The following is a 23,465-nucleotide window of genomic DNA, read 5'->3' on the forward strand; positions in this document are numbered from 1 at the left end:
TATTATTACTACTAATATATGTACAGGATAAGTTATACTACCCATCTTAGCAGTAGAATCACTCTGATAGCAAAATTTCTTTTCTCAAGCTACCGTAACTTGCCAGATGCGGTACCCTGTAACCCTGACGCAGACACTGCCAGTGCCAGACAGTAAACACTAGACAAGCCATGGTGATGCTGGCCGGTGCGGGTGGAGTGGCTGGCTTGGCGAGGCTGGCAATGTTCCTGCAGGGCCAGGGACATGTCAGGCTCGCCACGCTTCCCCGCCTGTGCCCCGGTGTGCCCTCACATCACCCAGCATGCAGGGGCGCCGCTGTGGGACAGAACGGCAAGATTTTACACAGGTTAGGGCAGTGTTGAAGTATTGCATGTTTTGTAAATCATTCGCTTGACCAAATTTATTTGATACTGAAGTAGTAGTAACGTTTTTATGAATTATGGATGTAAACCATAGTTGAAGGGTTGCCGCTAAAAGTTGGTATTTTTTAGAATTACACCGTCATACTCAACAAAATTGGGAATGTCTTGCCTACTTGGTAATTATTTATAAGAAGACTGCGTTCACAAACCACAACAATTCTCAGCCTTCCCATCCCCGCAAACAAGCTTGGGTACCTATGGAGAATTGGGGATTTTGGTATGGGGGCAAGTATTTGGCGAAATATGGATGTTGGAAAAATCTACGGGTGTTTCACACATATTTCTAATATTTCTAACCTAACCTTTCCTTACCGAGAGGGTTGCTGCCCGCACCCCCCTGGGACCTATCCCACTAGGACATAAACCAAGCATGAACTTACTTAACCTAACAAAGCACCTCTAAAATGTACTGTAATGCCATACTAGTGAGAAGCAATTCTTATGGCTAAGGAGATGCTTTGTGGCTTCATTAATAAACTTGTGGAACTACTTCTGTATGTATCTATATTACATCTTAAATATTGCTGTTGTTTAATATCCCACAGTGAGATTTTTTTCTTGGCACTGTTCACTTCTCCCTGTTCCATATTCTCCTCTGTTGTTCCTTTTTGTATTTATTCCAATCCTTATGTCTTATCTTTATGTACAGTGGATAATTTTTCCATCTTTTCTTGGTTCAGGTTAATATTTCAGATTTGGTTTTTACATCCAATCACAGTTGCATTTCAGTGATAGTTAGTTCTGCTTCCCTTCCTGGCTGTGGCCATGTTGGCATTTTGTTTAGTTCTGTTTTCTCTACATCACTTCCATTGCTGAGTGGTGATTTTAGTTTTGATTGGTTTCACGGGAATTTTAATTCTTTGTGTGATTATTTTTCTTTAATTGATTGGGATCTTGAATTTCAAGGGTGTATATAATATACAAGTATGTTATACAGGCCTGGTCACCCCATTATAGGCAGGATATCAACATGTTAGAAGCAGTTCAGAGAAGAGCAATTAGGATGATACCAGCATTAAAGCGCCTGGAGTATAGAGATAGATTAAAGGAATTAAACATGTTTTCATTTGAGAGGAGATGTATAAGAGGGGATATGATAGAGTTATTTAAAATGTTCTCAGATACAAACTACATAGATGTGAGATCTTTCTTTACCTTAAAGGAGGGAAATAGGACTAGAAATCATGGCAGGAAGATTAGAAAGCAAGGCTGCAGGTTAGATATAAGAAAATATTTCTTTAGTCATAGGGTGGTAGACTTCTGGAATGCATTGCCAGAGAAGGTTGTAAATAGCACTAGTTTGACAATGTTTAAAAACAGATTAGATAAGCACTTAAATTTATTAGATTTATAATTATGTATAGCGCTGCATGATAGTTTTTATAAGAAATTTACTATAGTTAAACAAGACATGATCCTCATGTATGGGGATCACAGATTGTAGAGTAATGTATTTATAATTATGTATAGCGCTGCAGGACTTAGCCCTGTTAATGGGCCAAATATTTAGAATTAGTATATAATGTATTGTGTACTTGTAAGTGTATCTTTAAGTAATGATACTGTGCGACTGATACAGGATAACCTAGATGGGCCCTGGTGGCCCTTTGTTATCCTATTATTTATGTTATGTTATGTTATGTTAAGAAATTTGTCCATGTTTTGGCTAATTTGTTTAAGCAAATTATTAAATGTTGAAGTTCATCTCGATCCCCCATAGGCTAGTAATATTTCTCATACTATTAAGTCTCATAAGATTGCAGCCTGGAGGGATTGCATATGGCTTAGTCGACATTCCTCCGTGATGGTCCAGCTTTTCTCTCTTACATAAAAAAGAAAGTACGTATCCCTAGATGACTCAATCCTAGGGTAATAACATAAACTAGTTGCCTCTTAAATGCCCAGAATTTATTTGATTATCTTAATGTATTCTTTCTCTCTTAGTTTCTGTCATAGATTAATGTATTTGGAGATCTTTGTCACATAAGAATAGTTACTAAAATCCCTGGATGCCATTATTATTCTACATTGTTTTGAGTGAGGTGTTTGAGAAAGTTTTTGTTTGAGCACGATTCTAAACCTTTGACTGGAAGTGCACGTGCATGCTAAGTTCTTCACAAAATATGAAAAATTTGAGAAAATATCAGGTATCAGCCAATCAAATGGCTTTCTATTGGTAAGTGAAGGCTGACTGTTTGCCATTGCATGGGAACTTTCCAAGTTGAACACAAGAATCGGTGGTAATAACCTAAGCCAGTTTTAGGGTTAAGTTAGATTAGATTAGGTTGGTGTCCCTGAGGGGATAACAGGTTAGGTCAATATCCTTTAGGGTCAGAGGTGTCTGCAGGTATGCTGCCTCCCCTGTTAAGCTAGGTTAGATTGGATACGTATCCCTGGGGGGTGTTGTTGAGGCTGCAGCCCAGTGGCTAGGATATCAGGATATTGGAGACAAAATTTAATGACATTTTGCTTATAAATGGTATAAATATCTATGATGTTTCCTTATAGTATATCTAGGGAAAATTCCCTAGCTGTGTTTATGATATTTAGCCTATACTTATCACCAAGATTTCACCAGTTCGCCTCACCCGAAAACCCCACATTTCCACGTCCCAAAGCTTGTTGAAATAATATGGAAATTATGGTATAATTGTAAAAAATTTTGAAGTGTGGCATGTTTGGGAAATCATTCTCGAGTTTGTCAATCAAAGTCATTGATTTATATTCATGATGAACAGTTTTATGGAGTTTTATTGTAATAACATTGTCTTCCCTTTCAGATCTCTAACCAGAGTGGCACTATGTGCAGCACTGACCCAGCAGGGCAGAATGCTTGCCCCTTATCACACTGACTTGAGTGGAAACATGAGAACCTTCTCAGACTTGAATGGTACCTCAACTAAAATGTCACAAGTGGAGATAAGCCTGGAGGAGTTGAGAATGAAGCTGGAGAGGTTAGGGAGTCTGAAGCTGAATGACATCAACCAGGCAGTGAAGGCCTTGGAGCAGTGCTTGGAGGAGCTCTCTGATGCTGACTGTCTCCAGCTCCTCCAGTTTTGCAGCAAGATGACTGAGGAAGAGTACCGGCCATGTGGCTCCCTTATCCACCGGGTGTGGCGCCTCACCACTGACAGACCAAGTTAGCTGATTATTTAGTGAGCTTTAGAGTATGTAGGGACTTTTTAAACAGGTGTTGCCTCATGGTATTACGGGTGCTTGTATAATATTCCCTTTTGACGATAGTTTTTTTAAAACGTGATATGTACTCCAATCAGTAGTTGTTTAAAAAAAGAAAAAATGTCAGTACATATATAGTGTAGATGTGTAAACTGTAAATTCTGTTGGAAAATATAATCACATCAATGAATCAAGTTGAATAAATTTGCATGATGGTTGCAACGTGTAGAATGGAGATGTGAAGGAAAAGAAAGCAGTGATAGAAAGGAGAATAACAAAATTATTATAATATATATTAAAAGAAGAGAACAGTCAACATTTCAGTGTACTTATTAAGCATAACACTTCAATAGAGTTGGTGATATGATGATGCTCTTGTTTTCAGATGGGAATGTAAATGAAGAGCATCTGGAGTTATACCTTCGTTTGTGCCTTTCAGTGGAGTCAACAAGCATCTCAGAAGTGAGATAAACTTTTTACCAGGTTATCTAAAGTCACTTCCATTGTTGTTCACAGTAAACATATAAAGCTTCTTTATATTTTGATTACAATTACTAGAATATTAACATTGGTACAATAGAATGTCTTCAGAATGCAATGGCTAGTGTGCTTGGCTGTGAATCATAGGGCATGGTTAAAATTTGAGCTCTGGCAGTCAATCCACATGTCACCCTGCTGTTCCTTTCTTCCTTTGGGTTGGTTGACAAATGGGTACCTGGGTAACACAAACTGTGGAAACCTGAATGTCAAGATAGGTCTGTAGCCCATGGTAAGGGATGCCTCTCACCACAGCCTCAAGGAACAGAGACGACCATACATAGTTGTAACATGTGCCCATAATTTAATCTCTTACAATAAAACACCATTATTTTTTTGGCTGTACAAATAGTTAATATTATTTGTGATGTATTTCAGCTATAAGTGATTACCATGAATAAGGTTTTGACAATTTGTTTTAGGGGTGTGGCTGTAGTTTTAATTATCAATGTCGTAAGATTTTTATGTTCTCTATCAGATTTGACTGGTTCTGTTATGATTTAAAACTCAAGATATTCAGCTATATAGAAAAAGCTAACACAAATAGATAGACAATTTATTGATCACAGTTTTCAGATTTACTTAAAATCATAAAACAAGATCTAAAGGTAAAACTCAAACTGGACTTAAAGAAAAAATAAAACAAACCATGGTCCATTAATTAAGATTTGAAATAACATAAACACAATGATATAAAAACAGGAAATAGTAACCTTAAAATACATAAACCAGACACTGGGCCATTACCTAGATACAAAAGCCACTTTCACCAATGAGTAATACAAACAAAATTGCAAAAAGTTAACTAAAAACATGAAAATAACTTCAGTGCTCAATCTGTGTCAAAATTTTATTGTTACCATTAAAAAGATCCTCCATACAATCTTGATTATAGTGGTATCCAATATCAATAGAAATGGGACAATCCTCTACCACATGCTGTTCAGTCTGTACAGTTCCACAAACGTAGAGCCACTCCTCTATGGGAAAACGACCTCATCCTTGCCTGTTCTATCTCCCACTCTCAATCGCCAGACTATGCCCAGACACATGAAAACAAGTGAATGACATTCTAATGTGGTCATTGATTGTGTGGCAGTCTCTATATACACACTGTGGAACATGAATGTGGGATTGATGGTATGGCACTCAGTGTATCACGACCCAGTAGAAGCACAAGGACAAACACACACCTACTACAGTAACTTAGTAATAAGAACTCCAACTTGTAGGTAGGATGACTTCTTGCAGGCTTCTTCATTTTCTTATGCTCTTATGTATATATTTTATTATTTTTCAGAGGGACATCTTTGAACAGCTAGAGAAGCATAGCATAGAGCCGAGTGCCAAAGTGTTCGAGGTGCTGATGATGGCTCTGGGGCAGCGTGGCCACTTGGATGGAGCCTTGCGGGTGCTGACCAGGATGAAGGATCGTGGTGTTGCTGTAAGAGAAGCCACCTTTGCTGCCCTCATCCTGGCATATGGAGCTGAGAAGTAAGGCTACACACAGACACACACACACAGAGATTACATAAAGAAAGAAAATCCGGATATTGTATGCCTGGCTGAAACAAAACTAAATGAGGCAATCAAAATAAACTTGGATAATAGGTATAATGTATGGAGAAGAGACAGAGGGGGTAAAGGAGGAGGAGGAGTCATGATAATGTTAAGGAAGGAGATAGTGATAAACCAAGTGGAATGTGGGGAAGGAAAAGCAGAAGTATTGTATGTTAAGATGCATATTAATAAAAAAGAGTTAACAATCATTGTAACATATGTGCCACCAAAAACAAATTCATGGACCAATCAAGAATATAAAGACATGATAGATGACACAATAAGGAGTCTAACGAGAATCGTTAAAGAAAGGAGAAAAGTGATATTAGTAAGAGATTTCAACTGTAAAGAAGTGGACTGGGAAAATTATGAAAGTGGTATGGGGAAGAAGCCTGGGAGAAAGATTCTGAACCTAATGATAAACAATATGATGGACCAGAGAGTAAAGGAATGCACATGATTCAGAGGAAACGATGAGCCGGCAAGATTGGACCTAGTTTTTACAAGGGTATACAAATGAATGATGATATAAGATATAAGTGCCCATTGGGAAAGAGTGACCATGTAATATTAGAAATGGATATAGAAGAGGAAAGGAAGATAGAGACGATTCATACAAAGGAGACCGATTAAATTACAGAAAGGCTGATATTGAGAATCTCAAGAACTATTTTAAAACGTAAACTGGGAGGAGATGGAAAACTCAGAGACGATGCAAGAGAATATAACTTATTTTTGGAAATATACAAAACAGGAGTCAGGAATATGTCCCAAAATATAGACCTAAAGAAGAAGGAAAGAAAGATTGGTTTAATGCAAGGTGTGCTAGGGCAAAGGAGAAAAGAGATGGAGCATGGAAAAGGTGGAGGAGAAATAGAAATCCAGTAAATAAGGAAAACTTCAAGGCAGCGAGAAATGAATATGTTAAGGTGAGGAAGGAAGAGGAAAAGAACTTTGAAAAGGACATTGTCGAAAAATGTAAGGAGCAACCAAAATTGTTCTATAGATTCATAAATGGAAAAATTAGGCAAAAAGAAACAATAGAAAGGTTAAAAGGAGAGAATGGGATGGTGGAAGACCCAAAAAGTATGGCAGAACTATTAAATAATAAATTCCAGGAGGTCTTTACTAAGGAATCCAAATTTGAAAGGCCACAGGGTAATAGAGAGACAATCTATATGAAAGAGATTAAAGTAACCAAGCTTGAAATAAAAGAGTTAATGAAGGAACTGGATGAAGAGAAGGCAATGGGACCAGATGAAGTCTCAGGCAGAATACTGAAAGAATGTAGGGAAGAACTAGCAAGTCCTATATACAACATCATAAAATGCTCAATAGAAAATGGAACAGTACCAGTAGAATGGAAAAGAGCTGAGGTGGTTCCCATATATAAGAGCGGAAGGAAGGAAGAACCTTTAAATTACAGACCGGTATCACTAACTAGTGTAATATGCAAGATGTGTGAAAGAATAATAAAGAAACAATGGATCGAGTTCCTTGAAGACAACAAATTAATATCAAATAGCCAATTTGGTTTTAGAAAAGACGGTCGTGTAACTAATTTATTGAGTTTCTATTCTAGAATAGTTGATAGAGTACAAGAGAGAGAGGATGGGTTGACTGTATTTATTTGGATTTAAAAAAGGCGTTTGACAAAGTGCCACATGCAAGATTACTATGGAAGTTAGAGGAGAAGGGTGGCTTAAAAGGAAGCACATTGAGATGGATAGAAAATTATTTGAGGGGGAGAGAAATAAGGACGGTAGTTAAAGATATGAAGTCCAAGTGGAGAGCAGTAGAAAGCGGAGTGCCACAGGGGTCAGTATTGGCACCAATACTTTTCCTCATTTATATTAACGACATGCCAGAAGGAGTGAACAGCTACATAAATCTGTTTGCAGATGATACGAAACTGTGCAGAGTTATAAAGCAAAAGGAGGATTGTGAAATACTGCAAGAAGACCTAAATAAGATCTGGGAATGGAGTAAAAGTGGGAAATGGAATTCAATGTGAACAAAAGCCATGTCATGGAAATGGGAAAGAGTGAAAGACGACCTGTGGGAATCTATAAGATGGGAGATGGAGTAGAACTGGAGAAAGTAAAAAAAGGAAAAGGACTTAGGAGTGACGATGGAAGAAAACAATCAACCAGTAAGCCATATTGATAGAATTTTTAGAGAAACATATAATTTGCTAAGGAATATTGGAGTAGCATTTCACTACATGGACAAAGAAATGATGAAGAAATTGATAAGTACTATAATAAGACCCAGATTGGAATATGCAGGAGTAGTGTGGACCCCTCATAAAAAGAAACACATAAGGAAATTGGAGAGACTACAAAAAATGGCTACAAGAATGGTTCCAGAATTTGAAGGGATGACATATGAGGAGAGACTAAAGGCTATGGATCTACCAACCCTGGAACAAAGAAGGAGAGAGGAGATCTGATACAAGTTTAAAAATTGATCAACAGAATGGACCAAGTGGATAATGAGAAACTGATCCTGAGAGAAGAATATGACATTCAAAGCACAAGATCGCATAGTAAAAAACTGAGAAGAGGAAGATGTCTGAGAGATGTTAAAAAATATAGTTTCCCGCAAAGATGTATTGAGACGTGGAAGTTTAAATGAAGAAGTAGTGTCTGTAACGAGTGTGCATACTTTTAAAGTAAGATTGGATAAGTGTAGATATGGAGACGGGGCCACACGAGCATAAAGCCCAGGCCCTGTAAAACTACAACTAAGTAAATACAACTAGGTAAATACACACACACACACTGTGTAGTGTAGTGGTTAGCACGCTCAACTCACAATTGAGAGGGCCGGGTTCAAATCCCGGTAAGCAGCAAGGCAAATGGGCAAGTCTCTTAATATGTGGCCCTGCTCACCTAGCAGTAAATAGGTACGGGATGTAACTCGAGGGGTTGTGGCCTCGCTTTCCCAGTGTGTGGAGTGTGTTATGTGGTCTCAGTCCTACCCGAAGATTGGTCTATGAGCTCTGAGCTTGCTCCGTAATGGGGAAGACTGGCTGGGTGACCAGCAGGCAACCAAGGTGAATCACACACACACACACACACACACACACACACATCTTCTTATGACTTGATTTCTTTTAAGAGGGAGGTTTAAGACATTTGTCCTTGTCTTTTGGCTAACTCTATTGATTTGTAAGGGAACTGGCAATTAAGTGGCCTTTCCTTAATTATTTGTTACTCTTGGCCAGTTTTCCCTCTTACATAAAACACACACACACACACTTGATATACTAAATGATAATGTATGTTCCTTCTTCCTGCAGTGACTGGGAGAGTGTTGAGGGAGTACTGGACACCATGAGAAGTGTCCAGATGTCCCAATCAGAGGTGACCTTTGGAGCACTGGCCATTGTATGTAGTGCTCAGGGACAGGTGCTGAGAGTGAGGCAAGTGGTCACCCAGGCATGGCAAAGAGGTGTGGCTCTGTCCAGTACTCAGCTAGAGGCCGTGCTGTTTGCCCTCATCAGGAATGGCCATGCTGGGGACTCCTACGAGAACATTGACTTTGTAAGGAAAAGATTGTGAATGTGAGAGAAGAGAGAGAGAGAGTGTATGAGTGTTAAAGTGTGAGGAAGATCGGTGAATGTGAGGGAAAATTGAGAATAGGTTTTGTGAAGGAGAGTGTAAGAGTGTGAGGAAGACTGGTGAATGTAAGGGAAAGGAGAGTGTATGAGTGTAGAATTTGTGAAGGAGGATGTAAGTTTGAGGAAGATCAGTGAATGTAAGGGAAAGAAGAGTGTATGAGTGTGAAATGTGTGAATGGTAGGAAAAAGAGAGTAGAAGTGTGAACGAGATGTATGTTTATGTTAGGGAAAGAAGTGTACAAGAGATGTGTGAATGTGGGCTTGTTAAGAGTTCTTGAATGAAAATAAGTATTATTGCAAGCACCTATTGCAGTTTCTTGCTTGATTCTTTTTACACCTTTTGCACCTTGATGTCAGAGAGAGTGCATCTGTATTAACCTTAATCCTTATTTCAGAGTCGTTTGATAATGTTCCCAACCAAAATGCTTATGAATTTGGCAGTTGACAATACTAATACCACAGTCATCTTCATAATTTTGAATATTCTCCAACCTGGCAAGAATTATATCAAAGCAAGGGCCAGAGCAGCAGTAAACATATCCACTGATCTGTTGTTACTGATAAAGTTTTGCCACTCATTAATCACAACGAAAGGAAGCAACTGAATTTGGCCCCTAAAAACAATAGAAAATGACATGAAATTAGTCCTTAACAGTGATAGGAAGTGGCCATGAAATCATCCCTTAACACCCTAGGAATCAACTGTGGAACTGCATCTTATTCCCCTATCTTGCCTCAGGTTCTGCAGTTAGTTGAAGAGAGTGGAATGAAGGCTGACATATCCTGGTTGGCTCTCCATCTCATCCACTGTGGCCGGGTGAAGGAGGCTGTCCACCTGGTCCTCTCTCTCCCCTTCCTGCGCACCAACAACCACCTTTATTCCAATGCTGCCATCTACTTGCGGGAGATTGTCCACACACGAACGGTGAGCTGATGAGGTGTACCTATTTTTCTCGTACCCGAGTCTCTCTCTCATCATGACATTGATTCCTAGTAAGGCACTCATAATTGAAAGCTTTTAACATGATAACATAGAAAATAAGACAAGCTACAAACAGCCATCAAGTTTACATTTGGCACTTCTCTTATGCACATGAAATTCTGATAGCTACTTAAGTTCTCATCAGTGGAGATCTTCAAGTATTTTGACCACACACTTTTCTGTAGGCCCCGAGTGTGGTGGTGGACGTGTGTCGCCGTCTGCAAGAGGAAGGCATCAACCAGTTCTCTCTGCAAGTGGCCCTGGAGCAGGCCCTGAGGGAGCGGTGGGAGGAGCTAGCCTGGGTGCTGCTGAGGGCCATGAAGGATGCTGGCCTGCCCCTCCGGGAACACTACTTCTGGCCACTCCTCCACCTCAAGGCCATCGCTCAGGAGCCTGTCCGTATGTGCCTTGTATGACATTGAACTATTGCTCATTTCTATATCCATTGTGTATCTATCTACTACACTGACGGATGACAATACCGTTGAATCTCGGTAACTCAAACCCTGATAACTCAGATTTCATGATAAGTCAGACTGACTGGCCCAGGGACTTAAGTCCTAGTTGAACTGTCCCCCCCACTTTTTATTTCTCTCTCTCTGTATCTCATTTCCTATTCACATTATCAAAAATATAATTCCTACAAAAAAATAGCATTTAAGTTGTTCTGTGCATACCATGGTGACTTCCTGGAGCATGATAGGATAACACATCAAATCCCTGCCTCTCTAGAAAATATTATTCACTCGTACGTGAGGCTTAAGAAGGAGGCATTAGTAGCCTCACAGCAATTTGCTGGTTTACTACTGAACTGTACACTCTCCGAGTCGTTATTAGTGTGTTGAAGTGAAATAATGATACATTGAAGTAGTTATTACTCATCTGGTCCAGCTTTATACCTGTCCCAAAATATTTTGTAGTAGTGTTATTGTGAGTTATGTGATGATGAAGGTAGTGAGAAAAACTGTGTTTGAAAAGATCATAGTAGTCTTATGATATAGAGAAAGGGTGGAGAAGCCTGGCAATGAGGCATGGAGTGAGGCAGGGTCTCAGATGGGGAGAGAACACCGGAGGTGGCCAGGATTCATGGTCCAGGTCCAGCTGTCTCGCAATGATATGTTTGTTTGTTTCTTGTTGTCTTCTCTTTTTGAAGTTTCTGATTTTAATTCTCGTCAATTTACGCCTGTAAGGATGTTATTAGAAAATAGAGCTAAATGATGCACCTCCCCTCTTGACGCCTGGCCATGTACTGTGTAGGGCTTGAGTCAAGCTATGACTTGACTTCACAAGACATTTTAAAAACGGCTTCGTGGTGGGAAGGATACTTAATTATCCTCAAATAAACTACACCACTTGGTAATTTAGGGTTGAAGGTTTTGGAGAGACAATTGTAATCCCCAAATTTTTAATCCTCCAAAATTTAAATAAATAGATTCTGCACTGCCCTCACCTAAAGTCTGAGTTGAACTACCTCCCCCCCTTTTTTTTTGGGGGCAGCGAATTTTGTAAACGTCGCATATTCGTGTTTGTTGGACCAACCTTTAAACCTTTCCCCTTATTAGTCTAAGTTAGCGAGGGTCAACAGTATATTGAAGATGTAACATTTGTACCAACACTACTTTTGTTGCAGATAACAATGATAGTTATGATGAGATGAACAAGGAACATTAGAATGTCAATGTATTGTTTGTTTTGAAGTCCATTGCTTGTATATCTACAGAATGACTTGTGTGACATTTTATTAAAAATTTAATATATGTATGACAAGTCATAAGATAATTTCTTTCAAACTAATTTACTTAAAGATCATTATGGCAGATATGATGAGATGTAAAGTTAATATTTTGGGTAAAGTCACTGAAAGATGAAAGAATTGTTACCTATATTACAGAGTTGCTGGAGTGTGTACAGCTAATGCTTCAGCTCGCGGTAACTCCAAGTCTTGTGACACTGCGTGACCACGTCATCCCTGGCCTGAGCCTGAGCCAGCCGTGCCTCACCCTACAGATGCTGCAGAACACGGGGCTCTCAGCCACTGCTGCTGCCACACCACTGCTCATTGTGCTGGTCAAGAACAACATGATGGAACAGGCCATCAGCTTTGGTGGGTAATACCTTCTCTACACACATACTACATAAACACCAAAACTTGTTCTTCATAATTGTAGTGATTTTTGTCAGTTCTTTATTCTCACTGAATAAGAATCAAAATTATTACAGTACGTATTGTGAAAAATGGAAAAGTTATCTCTGTTAACAGATATGAAGTGAGAAGTAGAGGGTTAAATGTTGCATGACTGCATTGGCCTTTAACATTTTCACTATGATACACACCTACTCACAGCATTAACACTATATGGAATCTTTATAAACAACTGCAAGAAGGGAATGACAAATAAAAGATTTTTCAATTTCTGGCCAGTACAATGCTTATCAGTGGCTGTATAGCAAGAAAAGATATCTCAGAATGATTAGTAGTGGGAGAAAGGTGTGCCAAATAGCAATTAAAAGATTAATATAGCTGTGTACAATATGCATTTCAGTGCAGAAGACCAAAGTGCCAATCAGTGTAGGGGACACTCTTGGGACCCTGGCTCCAGCGTGGCACTCCCATCCAAAGTCCATCATTTCCCTCCTTGCTCTTCTCATGCACCACGGCCGGGAGGTAACTGTGGCTGCCTGTGTTGCATTGTGTTACTGTGGATGCCTGTGCTTTGCTGGGATATGTTGTTGCAGCTACGTGTATTGTGGGGCCAAAGGAAGAGAGAGAGTATTGTTAGTGGTGTTGTGTTACTGTGGATGCCTGTATGATGTCAGGTTAGTTTGCTGCAGATGCTTGTTGTGTTGAAGAGCAGAAGTTGAGAGAGAGAGAGAGAGAGAGAGAGAGAGAGAGAGAGAGAGAGAGAGAGAGAGAGAGAGAGAGAGAGAGAGAGAGAGAGAGAGAGAGAGAGAGAGAGAGAGAGAGAGAGAGAGAGAGAGAGAGAGAGAGAGAGAGAGAGAGAGAGAGAGAGAGAGAGAGAGAGAGAGAGAGAGAGAGAGAGAGAGAGAGAGAGAGAGAGAGAGAGAGAGAGAGAGAGAGAGAGAGAGAGAGAGAGAGAGAGAGAGAGAGAGAGAGAGAGAGAGAGAGAGAGAGAGAGAGAGAGAGAGAGAGAGTGTTAAGAAAAGTAAATTACAATAGCGTGCATTACTACAAAACACACCTGGCTTAGGAGTGGGCTTGGCCAGGTGGTAGGCATAAATGGTGTCCATGCAGGAGGCATAAAGAATGTCATTAGTTGGGTATGCATAGACCTTTTCTTTTTACTTTTTTGTGGTCGTTGAAACTAATGATGGAGAGGAGTTGCTATCAAACTTGATATTCATGTCACATGTTATATATGATTGCTATTTATACATATTATACTTAATGACTGTAATGTATTTAGTTATGTTTAAATGTTTCTTTGGTTGTGATTTATTGTGCAGCCATCAAGCAAGAACATGGATGATTGGGGTGGGCAGTTCCTCCTCAGTTTGGCAGCCACAAGGGCAGGGCTTGCTGTTCACCTCATCCGTCCTCTCTTCCAGGTTAGAAAATCACACATGCACACACACATATGCATTTGTACCATAAATCCATGCCTTGATCACTATTTTTATTCCAGTTGCTTATTATGGCTTTTATTCTTCATCTAGTACTGTTACTGATGAGTCTTGAATTAATACTTTTGCCATTCATTCTTCAAAAGTAATTCTGGTACACCTTAGCAGTAGCATTTCACTCCACACACTGCATCATGCACATTTCCACAGGAGTTGAAGAAACACGGGATTGGGGTGTCAGAGGATTCAGCCGATCTTCTTGTGAACCAGTTGAACCAGCCACTGCAGAAGGAAGTGAAGGATAACCTGTCCCTTGTGCTGCAGCCTGCTGTGGAGCAGCCCTCTCAACAGAGCATATCAGAGCAGCTCAATCAGCAGCACTACAGTACCCTGCCCCACCCAGTAAGTTTGCACACCACTACATCTGTCTCCCAGGCTGGCACTTATGTATGGAGTGGCCCAAACAAAGCAACACACATTCACACACTAGAAGAGAGCAGACATTGTTCTAACTTATAAAGGGGATGTCCAGAAGAACATTTGAATTATAGAACAGTGATCCGAGAGATGTGGATGCTAAAATTTGTAAAGAATGGTTAAAGGTGGTATAAATGGTTAAACATGGTAAAAAAAAAAAAAACTAGCTATACCTGTTCTTACCTAGTTGCACTTTTACGGGATTGACTCAAGTTAATGATATTTCATCTTTTGTAGTTAATTTGTTGTATTCATCTTTAAAGCGCAACATGAAGGAAAGTGAGCTGGAGGGACATCTAGAGGAGCTGCGTGCTAAGGGGCTCAACACCCGAGGGTCCTTACGCCGCCTGCTGCTGCTCCGTGCTTCCAGGAATGACACAGCTGGGGTGCTGGAGCTCATGAGGGTGAGGAGCAGAGGTAGTGTTTGCTAGATTTTTACTCAGTATTAAGCTCTGATCTGTGATCTGGTAACAATCTTAAATATCTTGCATAGTACTGTAACTGATGTGAGTGAGCAGTAATAGTATTTACTGGCTCTCGTTACTTTTTTTTTTTTTTTTTATTAATCTATGGATGTTCTTAGAAAAGCTAAGTACTGGTTCTGTGAACTTAACAAAAACTTAATGAAGTGATGGAAAATAGTCCATTGCTCAACTATTAACCGGGGCTATGTATATGATCTTAACAGTGAATCATGATCATCACAATGCACCAGGTGTAGTTTAGTTTCCCTTGACTATCCATCTACTAAAGCAAATCCATAGTAAACATAAGACATTGATAAGCAGCATATTATTGAACTATTAATACTATGACTATTCCTGACAAGTCAAGTCAAGATGATATGTGGAAAAGATAATGGGGACTACAGATGCAAGTCTGATGGCTTCTTGCAGTTTCCCTGATTTTCTTAGCATTCTTAATTAAAGCTGCACACTGATATTTTTGGTTCCGATTCTAAGAATTGATAAAAGTTGTTACTTAAGTGTTTGGAACATGAGCACATTGAAGTTTTAAACCTTCAAAAACTACTTTAGAAGAGACAGAAAAGTATTGGAAAATTTTTTCTAAAACATACCGTCTCTATATTAATGAAAAATAATTTTTGAAAATTGAAGATTTCAATATGCTCACATTCCAAAAACTGAAATTATCAATCCAAGTGCAAGATGTTTATTTTTTAATCTTCCTTTGAAAACTTATTTCTATGTTTATATGAAAATATGTTTATGTTTTCAAAGATAAAGATTTATAAAGACTTGGATTGGTCAATTTATCACTTTCCATCTTACCAGTAAATAAATATATTGCCAGTTATCATCATTGGTTATCACCAATAATGTTACCAATATAAATTTATTGATTATCATATTTCTTATTGCACCAAGCTGTGGGGGTCATTTGGTTGATTTTCTCTGTCCAACCCCTAAAGCAATTTCATAAGACACTAAAGCAGTTAAATTGGCACCATTTCCCTTTTAGAGTGCCTGCAAGGACAAGCAGCAGCTGAGTGCAGGCATGTTGTCTAGTGTTCTCATGGCTTACATAAACAATGGCAATGCTGAAGCTGCCATGGACATCTACTCCCTGCTTGGTACCAAATACCCAAGCTTCAAGGTGGACTCCTACAAGGTGGTGGACCTTTGTACTCTCCTCATCCAGAGTGGCAGGGCTGCAGGTGAGTGTGTGGTCCCAGGTGACTTCTCATGGGAATGAACCCTTTTGCTACCATTTGGCACATCTTTTCCTTAATTGATGATCTCTGAGGCATCTCTGTGCTATAGCCACATCCAAATATTGAACCATCTAGAAATTGCAAATTTCCTTTTATCCTCTTGTGGATGCAATTTTTTTCTTCAGCTTAACATATCACCAATACACATTTATTCCTTTCCACTTGTTATCTGAAGGAATGATACCTTCATGATATTATCATGATTTTGTCACTGATATCTTTGATAATCAGCTTAGGGAAAGGCCAACAACTGATAAAGCTAATGATGACCCTTTACACATGCACAAAAAGCTATGCAGTTGCAAGACCTCCATACATGCACCACCTCAGCTGTTCTTGTGAGACATGTAAAAAGATGATTTCCATCACACACATCTCCCAGGAGCAGCAGCTGGTCACTTATTTTATTTATTTCATAAATAATAATTGTGTGTGTGTGTATTTTAAATGTTTTAAGAGATCCTCGATAAATTTACCAGCTAATGGCCTTACCCTAGTATACGCAATAGTGGCATATAATGGTAGCTTTAGTTATTGCTTTGTATGTGATTTGTATGTGTACTCATTCATCTCATGCCATTCAAAGTCATGTTAGTAGAAATACAACTATAGTTCACCACAGGAAACTCTCTATAGCAGTGTGAAAAGATGCCTTAAATCAAAGGGTGCATTATTTTCAGAGGCCAGCGAGATCCTCTTGGAGTATTTCATAAAGAGTGATGGGAAAAGTGTCAACACCAGACAGATATTGAGAAATTGCAGGAACTTGCTGTTAGCATCAGCCAGCACCAGCAACCCACAGGAGACAGACAAACTTTTCAGTCTCTTGCTGCAAGGGGGCCTGGTGGAGGCTGACACTGTGACTCTTGGTGTGCTGGTGAAGAGCAGACTCAACAGGTAAGTGACCCCACCAGCCTGAAAGGGATGAAATTTATTGCTTAAAATAGCTTTATGCTTCCTTATTAGAGTAAACGTAGACCATATCACAGAAAACCTACAGTTACAGCAACTAGGTCTTAGTTACAAAATTATTCCTTTGCTATCTGGTGGCTTTCCCAGTCTATTATATAGTAGATTTGCATCATGATATCTGTGAGCAAACTGAACCTGAAGCAGTTATAGGTTGAGTTAAATAACTACTCAGAAAAGGGAACCTAAAAGCTTCCCTTGCAATTCACTACATATAAAGTGGAAACTTATGTAAGCATTATGTAAAAATAAATTAGTTTTATGTGACTGTGGGAGTGTCTTGTGGTTCATAAACATGTTGAGAGAGAGAGAGAGAGAGAGAGAGAGAGATTGTGTAGGAATTGTGTTGAACTGTCAACATCCTTTAAAATCCTATAAAACAAGATTAGAAATTTTTTACATGAAACAAAATTATCACCTTTTGGAAGTAGTATAGATATGGCACAGAAGTGTTTCAGAATGCAGCCCAGTCTCTCGTCAGTTCATCTTGTACCTTACAGGGGAGATTTGGCAGGAGCAATAGAGACGGCCAGGAAGATGCAGCAGCAGTACAGCCGTCTTCCCATGCGGCGAGAATTGCTCATTCACCTCATCAATCATCACCATGGAAATAAAGAGACGTCAGTATACACTTTTTGTTTTAGCTCTATCTATTTACTTGTGTACATGCTACAATCCAGCTTTTGTTCCTGTATTAATTTCACCTTAATCCTTGCTCAAGAAAACTTGACTATATACAGTGGAGGCTCAATACTCGAACACAAAAATTTGATTTAATACTAAAAAATACCTAATAGTCGAATGTCCACACCAATGGTTGTAAACAAAGGTTCCCTGGCATCCCTCTTCCCCCTCCACCAGTTGTGACTTGTACTGCCGTGGTCGTCAGAATAACATTCCCTGCATTTTATCTAGTTTTTCATTTATAAACTTACATTAACACCAAAGGCTTATTAGTGGTGAAAATGGTGAAAATATTTGGTAATCAAACGGCCCTAAATTTGGTCGAATACAAAGCTCTGTCATCTCCCCTCTCCCAGCTGCCAATGTACTGTTATAATGTCATATTACTGGTAATACCGGTATACCGGATGGTTGTGTGCATCATTAATCCTACCACAGTCTTGAGATAAACTACATTCTTCTGCATTCTGTCAGTAGTTTTTCATTTAGAAACTTGAGATGACACCAGAGAGGCTTAGTAGTGATGAAAATATGGAATCTCGTGAGAGTGCAAGTGTTAGTGAGTCACAGCACTCCATTAGTAGATTTACAGGAATCACACTAGGAGAAAAGTTACACAAGACATTTTCATGGATGATGACTCATCTTCCAGTGACCTCCCTCCTCCTCCCCACCCTTCTCCCCTCCTCTTCTAAGTAATCCATCAGTAGCCTTCACTTATGGTATGTACAAAAAAATGTAAAAAAAATAAAATTTTTGTAAACTTGAGGTTTTGCTAAGATTGGAACGAATTAGCTGATTTATAGGTATCAATAGTCAAACATTTTAATACTCGAACAGCCATTTAGAACAAATTAAGTTCGAGTATTGAGTCCCCACTGTATTTCATTATCAAGAAAACTTAACTCTTCTCTGCCTTATGTCACCAGTGAGTCTGTTGCCTCATATCAGCTGCTGCAGGACATGATGGAGGTTATTGCAGATGTGAAGGGACTGCTATTGGCTCAGCATGACTTGCTGTTTGCCTACCTGGAGGCTGGCCAACCAGCGGAGGCCAGGACAGTACTCAGGGTTAGTCACAAACTTAGTCAAGAATGCAAAAATCAGAGTAACTGTGATGATGTCTATTAAAAATTTTAGCTAGTCATGAGAGTTCAGTAACTTAAATTTTTCTTACCGCTTGTGCTTTCCCTTCTCTCTACATTGTCCTGAATGTTAATACTTTTTTCAGTACAAGCTGTATATGTTACCCATGATGCTTACCAGGCACACAAGTAGTACTTACATTATCTTTAACTTCTCAGAACCTAGCAAGATCTCTTGACCACCGTCAGCTGACTCGACAGCTGCAGTATTATGTCAAGACAGAGAATGAAGAAGCTGTGTTGCACCTGCTCACTGCCTCACGGGGAATGCCCAATGCTGACCGCCAGGCGATGTACGAATGCCTCCTCAATATCTACCGTAAGTTTTACCTGCATAGATAGCTTGTATATAGTGGCATGTACTTATATTAATATTTTTTTCAAACAGGAATTAATTTGTATAGTTTTAGTCAGTGTAACACTAAGTTAATTAATTTCTTTTGGGGATTAAATAAGAACAACTTACTAAGCATTAAATGTTGTTTGCTTTTGAAATGAGAATAGCTTTGACTTCCATAATTTACTCACTTCTTTAAACATTCTGAGAGGTACTGCAATTTGGATCACAGTAATCAGACTTAAGTGCTCCAGCCTCTAATCTTTGGTGCAGACGTGAAGAGTGAGGGCGAGAAGGGGCTATCCCTGTGGACCTCAATGCAGGAGGAAGGTCTCACCCCTACACCCTCCTTTCTCACCAACCTGGCAGCACTTCTGGCTGTCTGCAAAATAAAGATTCCATTTCAGATATGAGGCAGTGTGAAGAACAATATGAATATCCCAGTCTCTGAAAACTCAATAATTGTGGTCCTTTGCCTCAGGAATGTATATAATAGGTTAATTGTTGAATATAATATGTATATAGTATTCATAATAAAGTAAAGTTTGTATTCCATAATTTAATTTGTCCTATATTAGTCCTTTCTTTTAATATGAAGTTACAAAATCTTATATATACAAAAATTACAAAAATATACAGCACACAGCTAGATTTTTGGTAAAAAAAAAAAAAAAAAAGATTAAATAATCCTCAAATTAAGTCATCACAAGGGAGCCCCCTTCAATGAAGTAATTTATCCTGCTGCTAGGCAACAAAGGCCATATAGCTGATAGATGTCATTAGTGGGGTTTGAATCGATGCCCCGCAATCTACCACCCATGATAGTAATACCATGTACTTAATACAAGAGAAAACCAAAATTAACACATTGCTTAACATACCTGAGGGATGTCAGTGTCTACCAAGGAAATCAGATCAACATCGGCAGCACCACACCATCCAACCATGGCAGGGCAGGCAGTTACTGGGAAGAGAATATCTGGAAGAAATTTTACTCCCTAGTTTATCTAATCCCATCTAGACTACTTATGCAATAAATATTAATTCAATAAATGGCAAACCATAGCAATTTGTTGCAGCAAAATACTTCAAGAATGACAAACCAAAGCAATTTTCTGTAACAATCTTTCTATTAAGAAAATCCTAGAAATTTCCAGCATTTGAATAAGAAAACATCAAAATGGGCAGTCGTTTTTTTTTTTTTTTTTTTTACGTAAGGAAGAGGGCCAGCCGAGAAAAAAAAAAACTGACAAACTCCTTAGTCCTTGGCAATTTTTTTTTTTTTTTTTTTTTGTGCATCATAATGAACACAATGGTTAACCATTATACTTGCCAGAAAAACACCAAGGCAAACACCAGTGTCCTCCTACTGAACCCCACCGAGATGCTGATGCAACAAAAGGAACCCAATACATGACAAGACATGCGGTACATAAATATTGTGTATGACAAGATGAAAGAAAAACGGCAACTCCCAAAGAAATAAATAGTGAATATGACATGACATGTAAAGTGATAAGTATTGCAAATGACGATGTAGAGGTTTTGTAAATGGCAGGACATAGGTCTGTACATTTGTCTAATAAAAGAAGTATTGAATATCATCGACACGTGAAAAAATACTGGAAACTCCCTGTTCCGGGACCGTTGGGCAGGCTGTGTAGGACCCATGAACTGGCTGCTGCATGTTTTAGCTTTAGTTCCTTCAACCTACAAAACATACAGGCTCCAGCATCTTGCAAATAACTTTCTAACAATGCTTCACGGCACCACTTAAATCACACCAATGTAAAACACCAAACAGACATCAGTTTCCTAAATTACTAGTATCTGAACCCTTGAACCAACCCAAACACAGCAATCTACCTAACCTCCACTCAAGCAACCAACGCACAAGGAATCGCTGGCTGCCAATTTGCATACACTCAAATACTAATCACTATACACCTGGCACCCTACACAGTAATTCAAATCATTATCACCACATGCTTCATACACATCACCATTCATCAACAAAAACAATGTGACAACTAAATACATACACTGCACACCACATCCATATACATAACTCCACTATTTCCTTGGCTCCTTACGTCGGACACACACTGGGAGACCGTGGATTGCATCCGCCTACAGTAGTAGTACCCTACACGAGCACGTATACAGCAGTCGCTATTCACTGGAGTCTGGCACTGCAACGTCATTGGGTCACTACTTTATCAATGACTACTCCAACCACCACTAAATGATTTCCGCATTTCAGTTAACATGTGGTATATCTCTTATCTTGACAAAGGCCTCATAACAGGGATGCAGTAGGTAATACACCTCCGCAAATACTCACAATTAATATGGACGAGGGAGGACACCCAACATGGTCGCGTGCCCTCCAAGGACGTTGACCACCCTCAGTACTGCTATCTTTCCCCGAAACCAAGGCTCGCCGTCGCCAGTGGAGCCGTTAGACAAGTACAAGATCCATGGTAACGTGGCCACTGTCACTCTCTCCAAAAGAAGCTGCTTCTTCTTTGGACCTGTGAGGCTGTGACGATTAGAATCATTCCTTAGGTCGCTCTCCTTTCACCACGTTGTCTCTTAGCTCGCCTCGAGGCTCGAACCTGACGTGGAACTAACAGGTGCCCAGAGAATATTGCGCATGACAAATGACAAACGGCTTGCGTGGCTCACACCCAACTCCTTACCAATGACATTAAATGCTTAGAAATCATGGACATATGTATATACACACACGCAAATACAATAATAATGATCACGAATTACACACAGGAAATATAGTCCGTATTGAGATAGGGAATCACAGCACAGAGAATTGCGCATTGAAAATGACAAATGGTATCCGTGGCCCACACTCAACTGCTTACCAATGACATTGAACTCTTATAAAAATCATACAAACACACACACACGCGCGAATACAAAAATAATCACAAATTATACATGGATAATATAATAATGAGATCGGAAATCGTAATACTCTCCAGCTGTCAGGCCCGCATTGTTTATTGTTCTTCAACTGGATATGACTACAATTCTCTGTGCTGGTCTGTCAATTGTTATATTGTTTTGACCAACACATTTCTTACCTGACTGGATAGCTTTATATCTGACCAATACATTACGAACTTTGACGTCAAACCCTAGATGGGGATCATCGAGCCTCCAGTTTCCTATTAATATATTTTTGTCTTGGATCAAAACAATGTTACCCTTTTGCAAGTTACGTTTATCGGTGTGCCATTTACTTCTAACAATTAGTGTCGGGAAGTCATCTCTAATCCATTTCCTCAAAAAACAATCTACGACTTAGTTGAAATGTAGGTACACATCTTTGACTAAAACAGCTATCCACCAGATCCCATGCACGTTGAGGGGCATCAACATTTGAACGACCTAACGATAGGTTGTTCGGAGCAAGACACGAGCCCATGTCTATATTATATCCCAGTTTCATGCCAATAAGCCGTTCGTTTATCAAGTTTGAAATAAGAAAAAATGCAAGTCTCCACACAACATGACAGTACGTTCTCACCTACTGCTATTTGGATACAAAGTTCGACTGACTCAATGAGAGCTTCTGCACAACCACTTTGCACAAACACTATTGGCACTTTTTTTTTCTGAATTTCCATAATAGTCCTGGCTTTGGGGGGGTGTCTGTGTACATTTCTCTTTTACAGCTAAACCATGCATTTTCCTCTTCCATATGATGAGGACATTCAAAAAAGGTTGGGTAGAACTTTCGCACCTGGTACGTTTTCTCTGCAGAGCTCAATATGCAATTATACCTCGGCTTAATTTGGCCGAAATGCTGGAATTCAGGTTTGGCTTAATAATCCTTTTTATTTATCATGTTGAGATATAGCAGACACTTTTATAACATGTTTCAATGGTACTGATATGATTTCTCGACCAAAATGATGCATTTTTGGCGATTTTCTGTACAAGAGAAATGTACGTGTGGAGTGGTCGGGTACGGACCACATACCGCATTGTTGTCGGAGTTCGCCGAATAGTTAAAGTTTTAGTGACAGCGCAGTTACTAGTTATAGTTAAAGTTATAGTGATAGCGCAGTTACAGTTATAGTTGTAGTAATAGTGATAGCGCTACATACACAGACATCCCCCCAGCCAGGACTATGTATTTGGCTTGAACCATGAAGGACTTGCCATAAGCTATCCTGAACTCCGCAGATATCAATGCGACCTTGCATC

General features: G+C 39.3%; 1 protein-coding gene and 2 long non-coding RNA genes across 4 annotated transcripts; 1 reads left to right on the top strand and 2 right to left on the bottom strand.

Moving 5' to 3' along the window:
• The first annotated feature begins 102 nt into the window (after window positions 1-102).
• LOC123506173 (leucine-rich PPR motif-containing protein, mitochondrial-like) lies at window positions 103-19,782 on the top strand. 2 transcript variants are annotated; one of them, XM_045258090.1, is made up of 18 exons: window positions 103-346; window positions 3,215-3,561; window positions 3,985-4,061; window positions 5,437-5,630; window positions 9,001-9,244; window positions 10,061-10,246; window positions 10,489-10,702; window positions 12,195-12,407; window positions 12,847-12,968; window positions 13,769-13,870; window positions 14,096-14,287; window positions 14,626-14,766; window positions 15,845-16,040; window positions 16,778-16,994; window positions 17,567-17,686; window positions 18,680-18,821; window positions 19,055-19,214; window positions 19,506-19,782. In XM_045258090.1, exons 1-18 carry the CDS (start codon window positions 171-173, stop codon window positions 19,643-19,645), a joined length of 3,183 nt encoding a protein of 1,060 aa, XP_045114025.1. In that variant the 5' UTR covers window positions 103-170; the 3' UTR covers window positions 19,646-19,782. The 2 variants fall into 2 exon arrangements, with proteins under 2 accessions (XP_045114025.1, XP_045114024.1); XM_045258089.1 differs by having other exon boundaries at window positions 104-346; window positions 3,203-3,561.
• Window positions 15,622-17,622, bottom strand: LOC123506175. The gene is made up of 2 exons (XR_006675363.1): window positions 17,485-17,622; window positions 15,622-17,012 (listed from the first exon to the last, which is right to left on the bottom strand). It is a non-coding gene; the product is annotated as an uncharacterized LOC123506175 (long non-coding RNA).
• On the bottom strand, window positions 19,084-22,275 carry LOC123506176. The gene is made up of 4 exons (XR_006675364.1): window positions 21,577-22,275; window positions 20,114-20,211; window positions 19,424-19,614; window positions 19,084-19,225 (listed from the first exon to the last, which is right to left on the bottom strand). It is a non-coding gene; the product is annotated as an uncharacterized LOC123506176 (long non-coding RNA).
• Between the last annotated feature and the right edge of the window lie 1,190 nt (window positions 22,276-23,465).

This window comes from Portunus trituberculatus, chromosome 19 (assembly GCF_017591435.1).
Source record: "Portunus trituberculatus isolate SZX2019 chromosome 19, ASM1759143v1, whole genome shotgun sequence".
Taxonomy (NCBI): Eukaryota; Metazoa; Arthropoda; class Malacostraca; order Decapoda; family Portunidae; genus Portunus; species Portunus trituberculatus.

Excerpts from the sequence above, each read along its gene's own strand:
- LOC123506173 (XM_045258089.1), top strand. The coding sequence starts at position 171 with ATGGTGATGCTGGCCGGTGCGGGTGGAGTGGCTGGCTTGGCGAGGCTG. Across the intron at positions 3,562-3,984 it reads CCTCACCACTGACAGACCAA|ATGGGAATGTAAATGAAGAG; the intron begins GTTAGCTGATTA and ends TCTTGTTTTCAG. Across the intron at positions 12,969-13,768 it reads TCATGCACCACGGCCGGGAG|CCATCAAGCAAGAACATGGA; the intron begins GTAACTGTGGCT and ends TTTATTGTGCAG.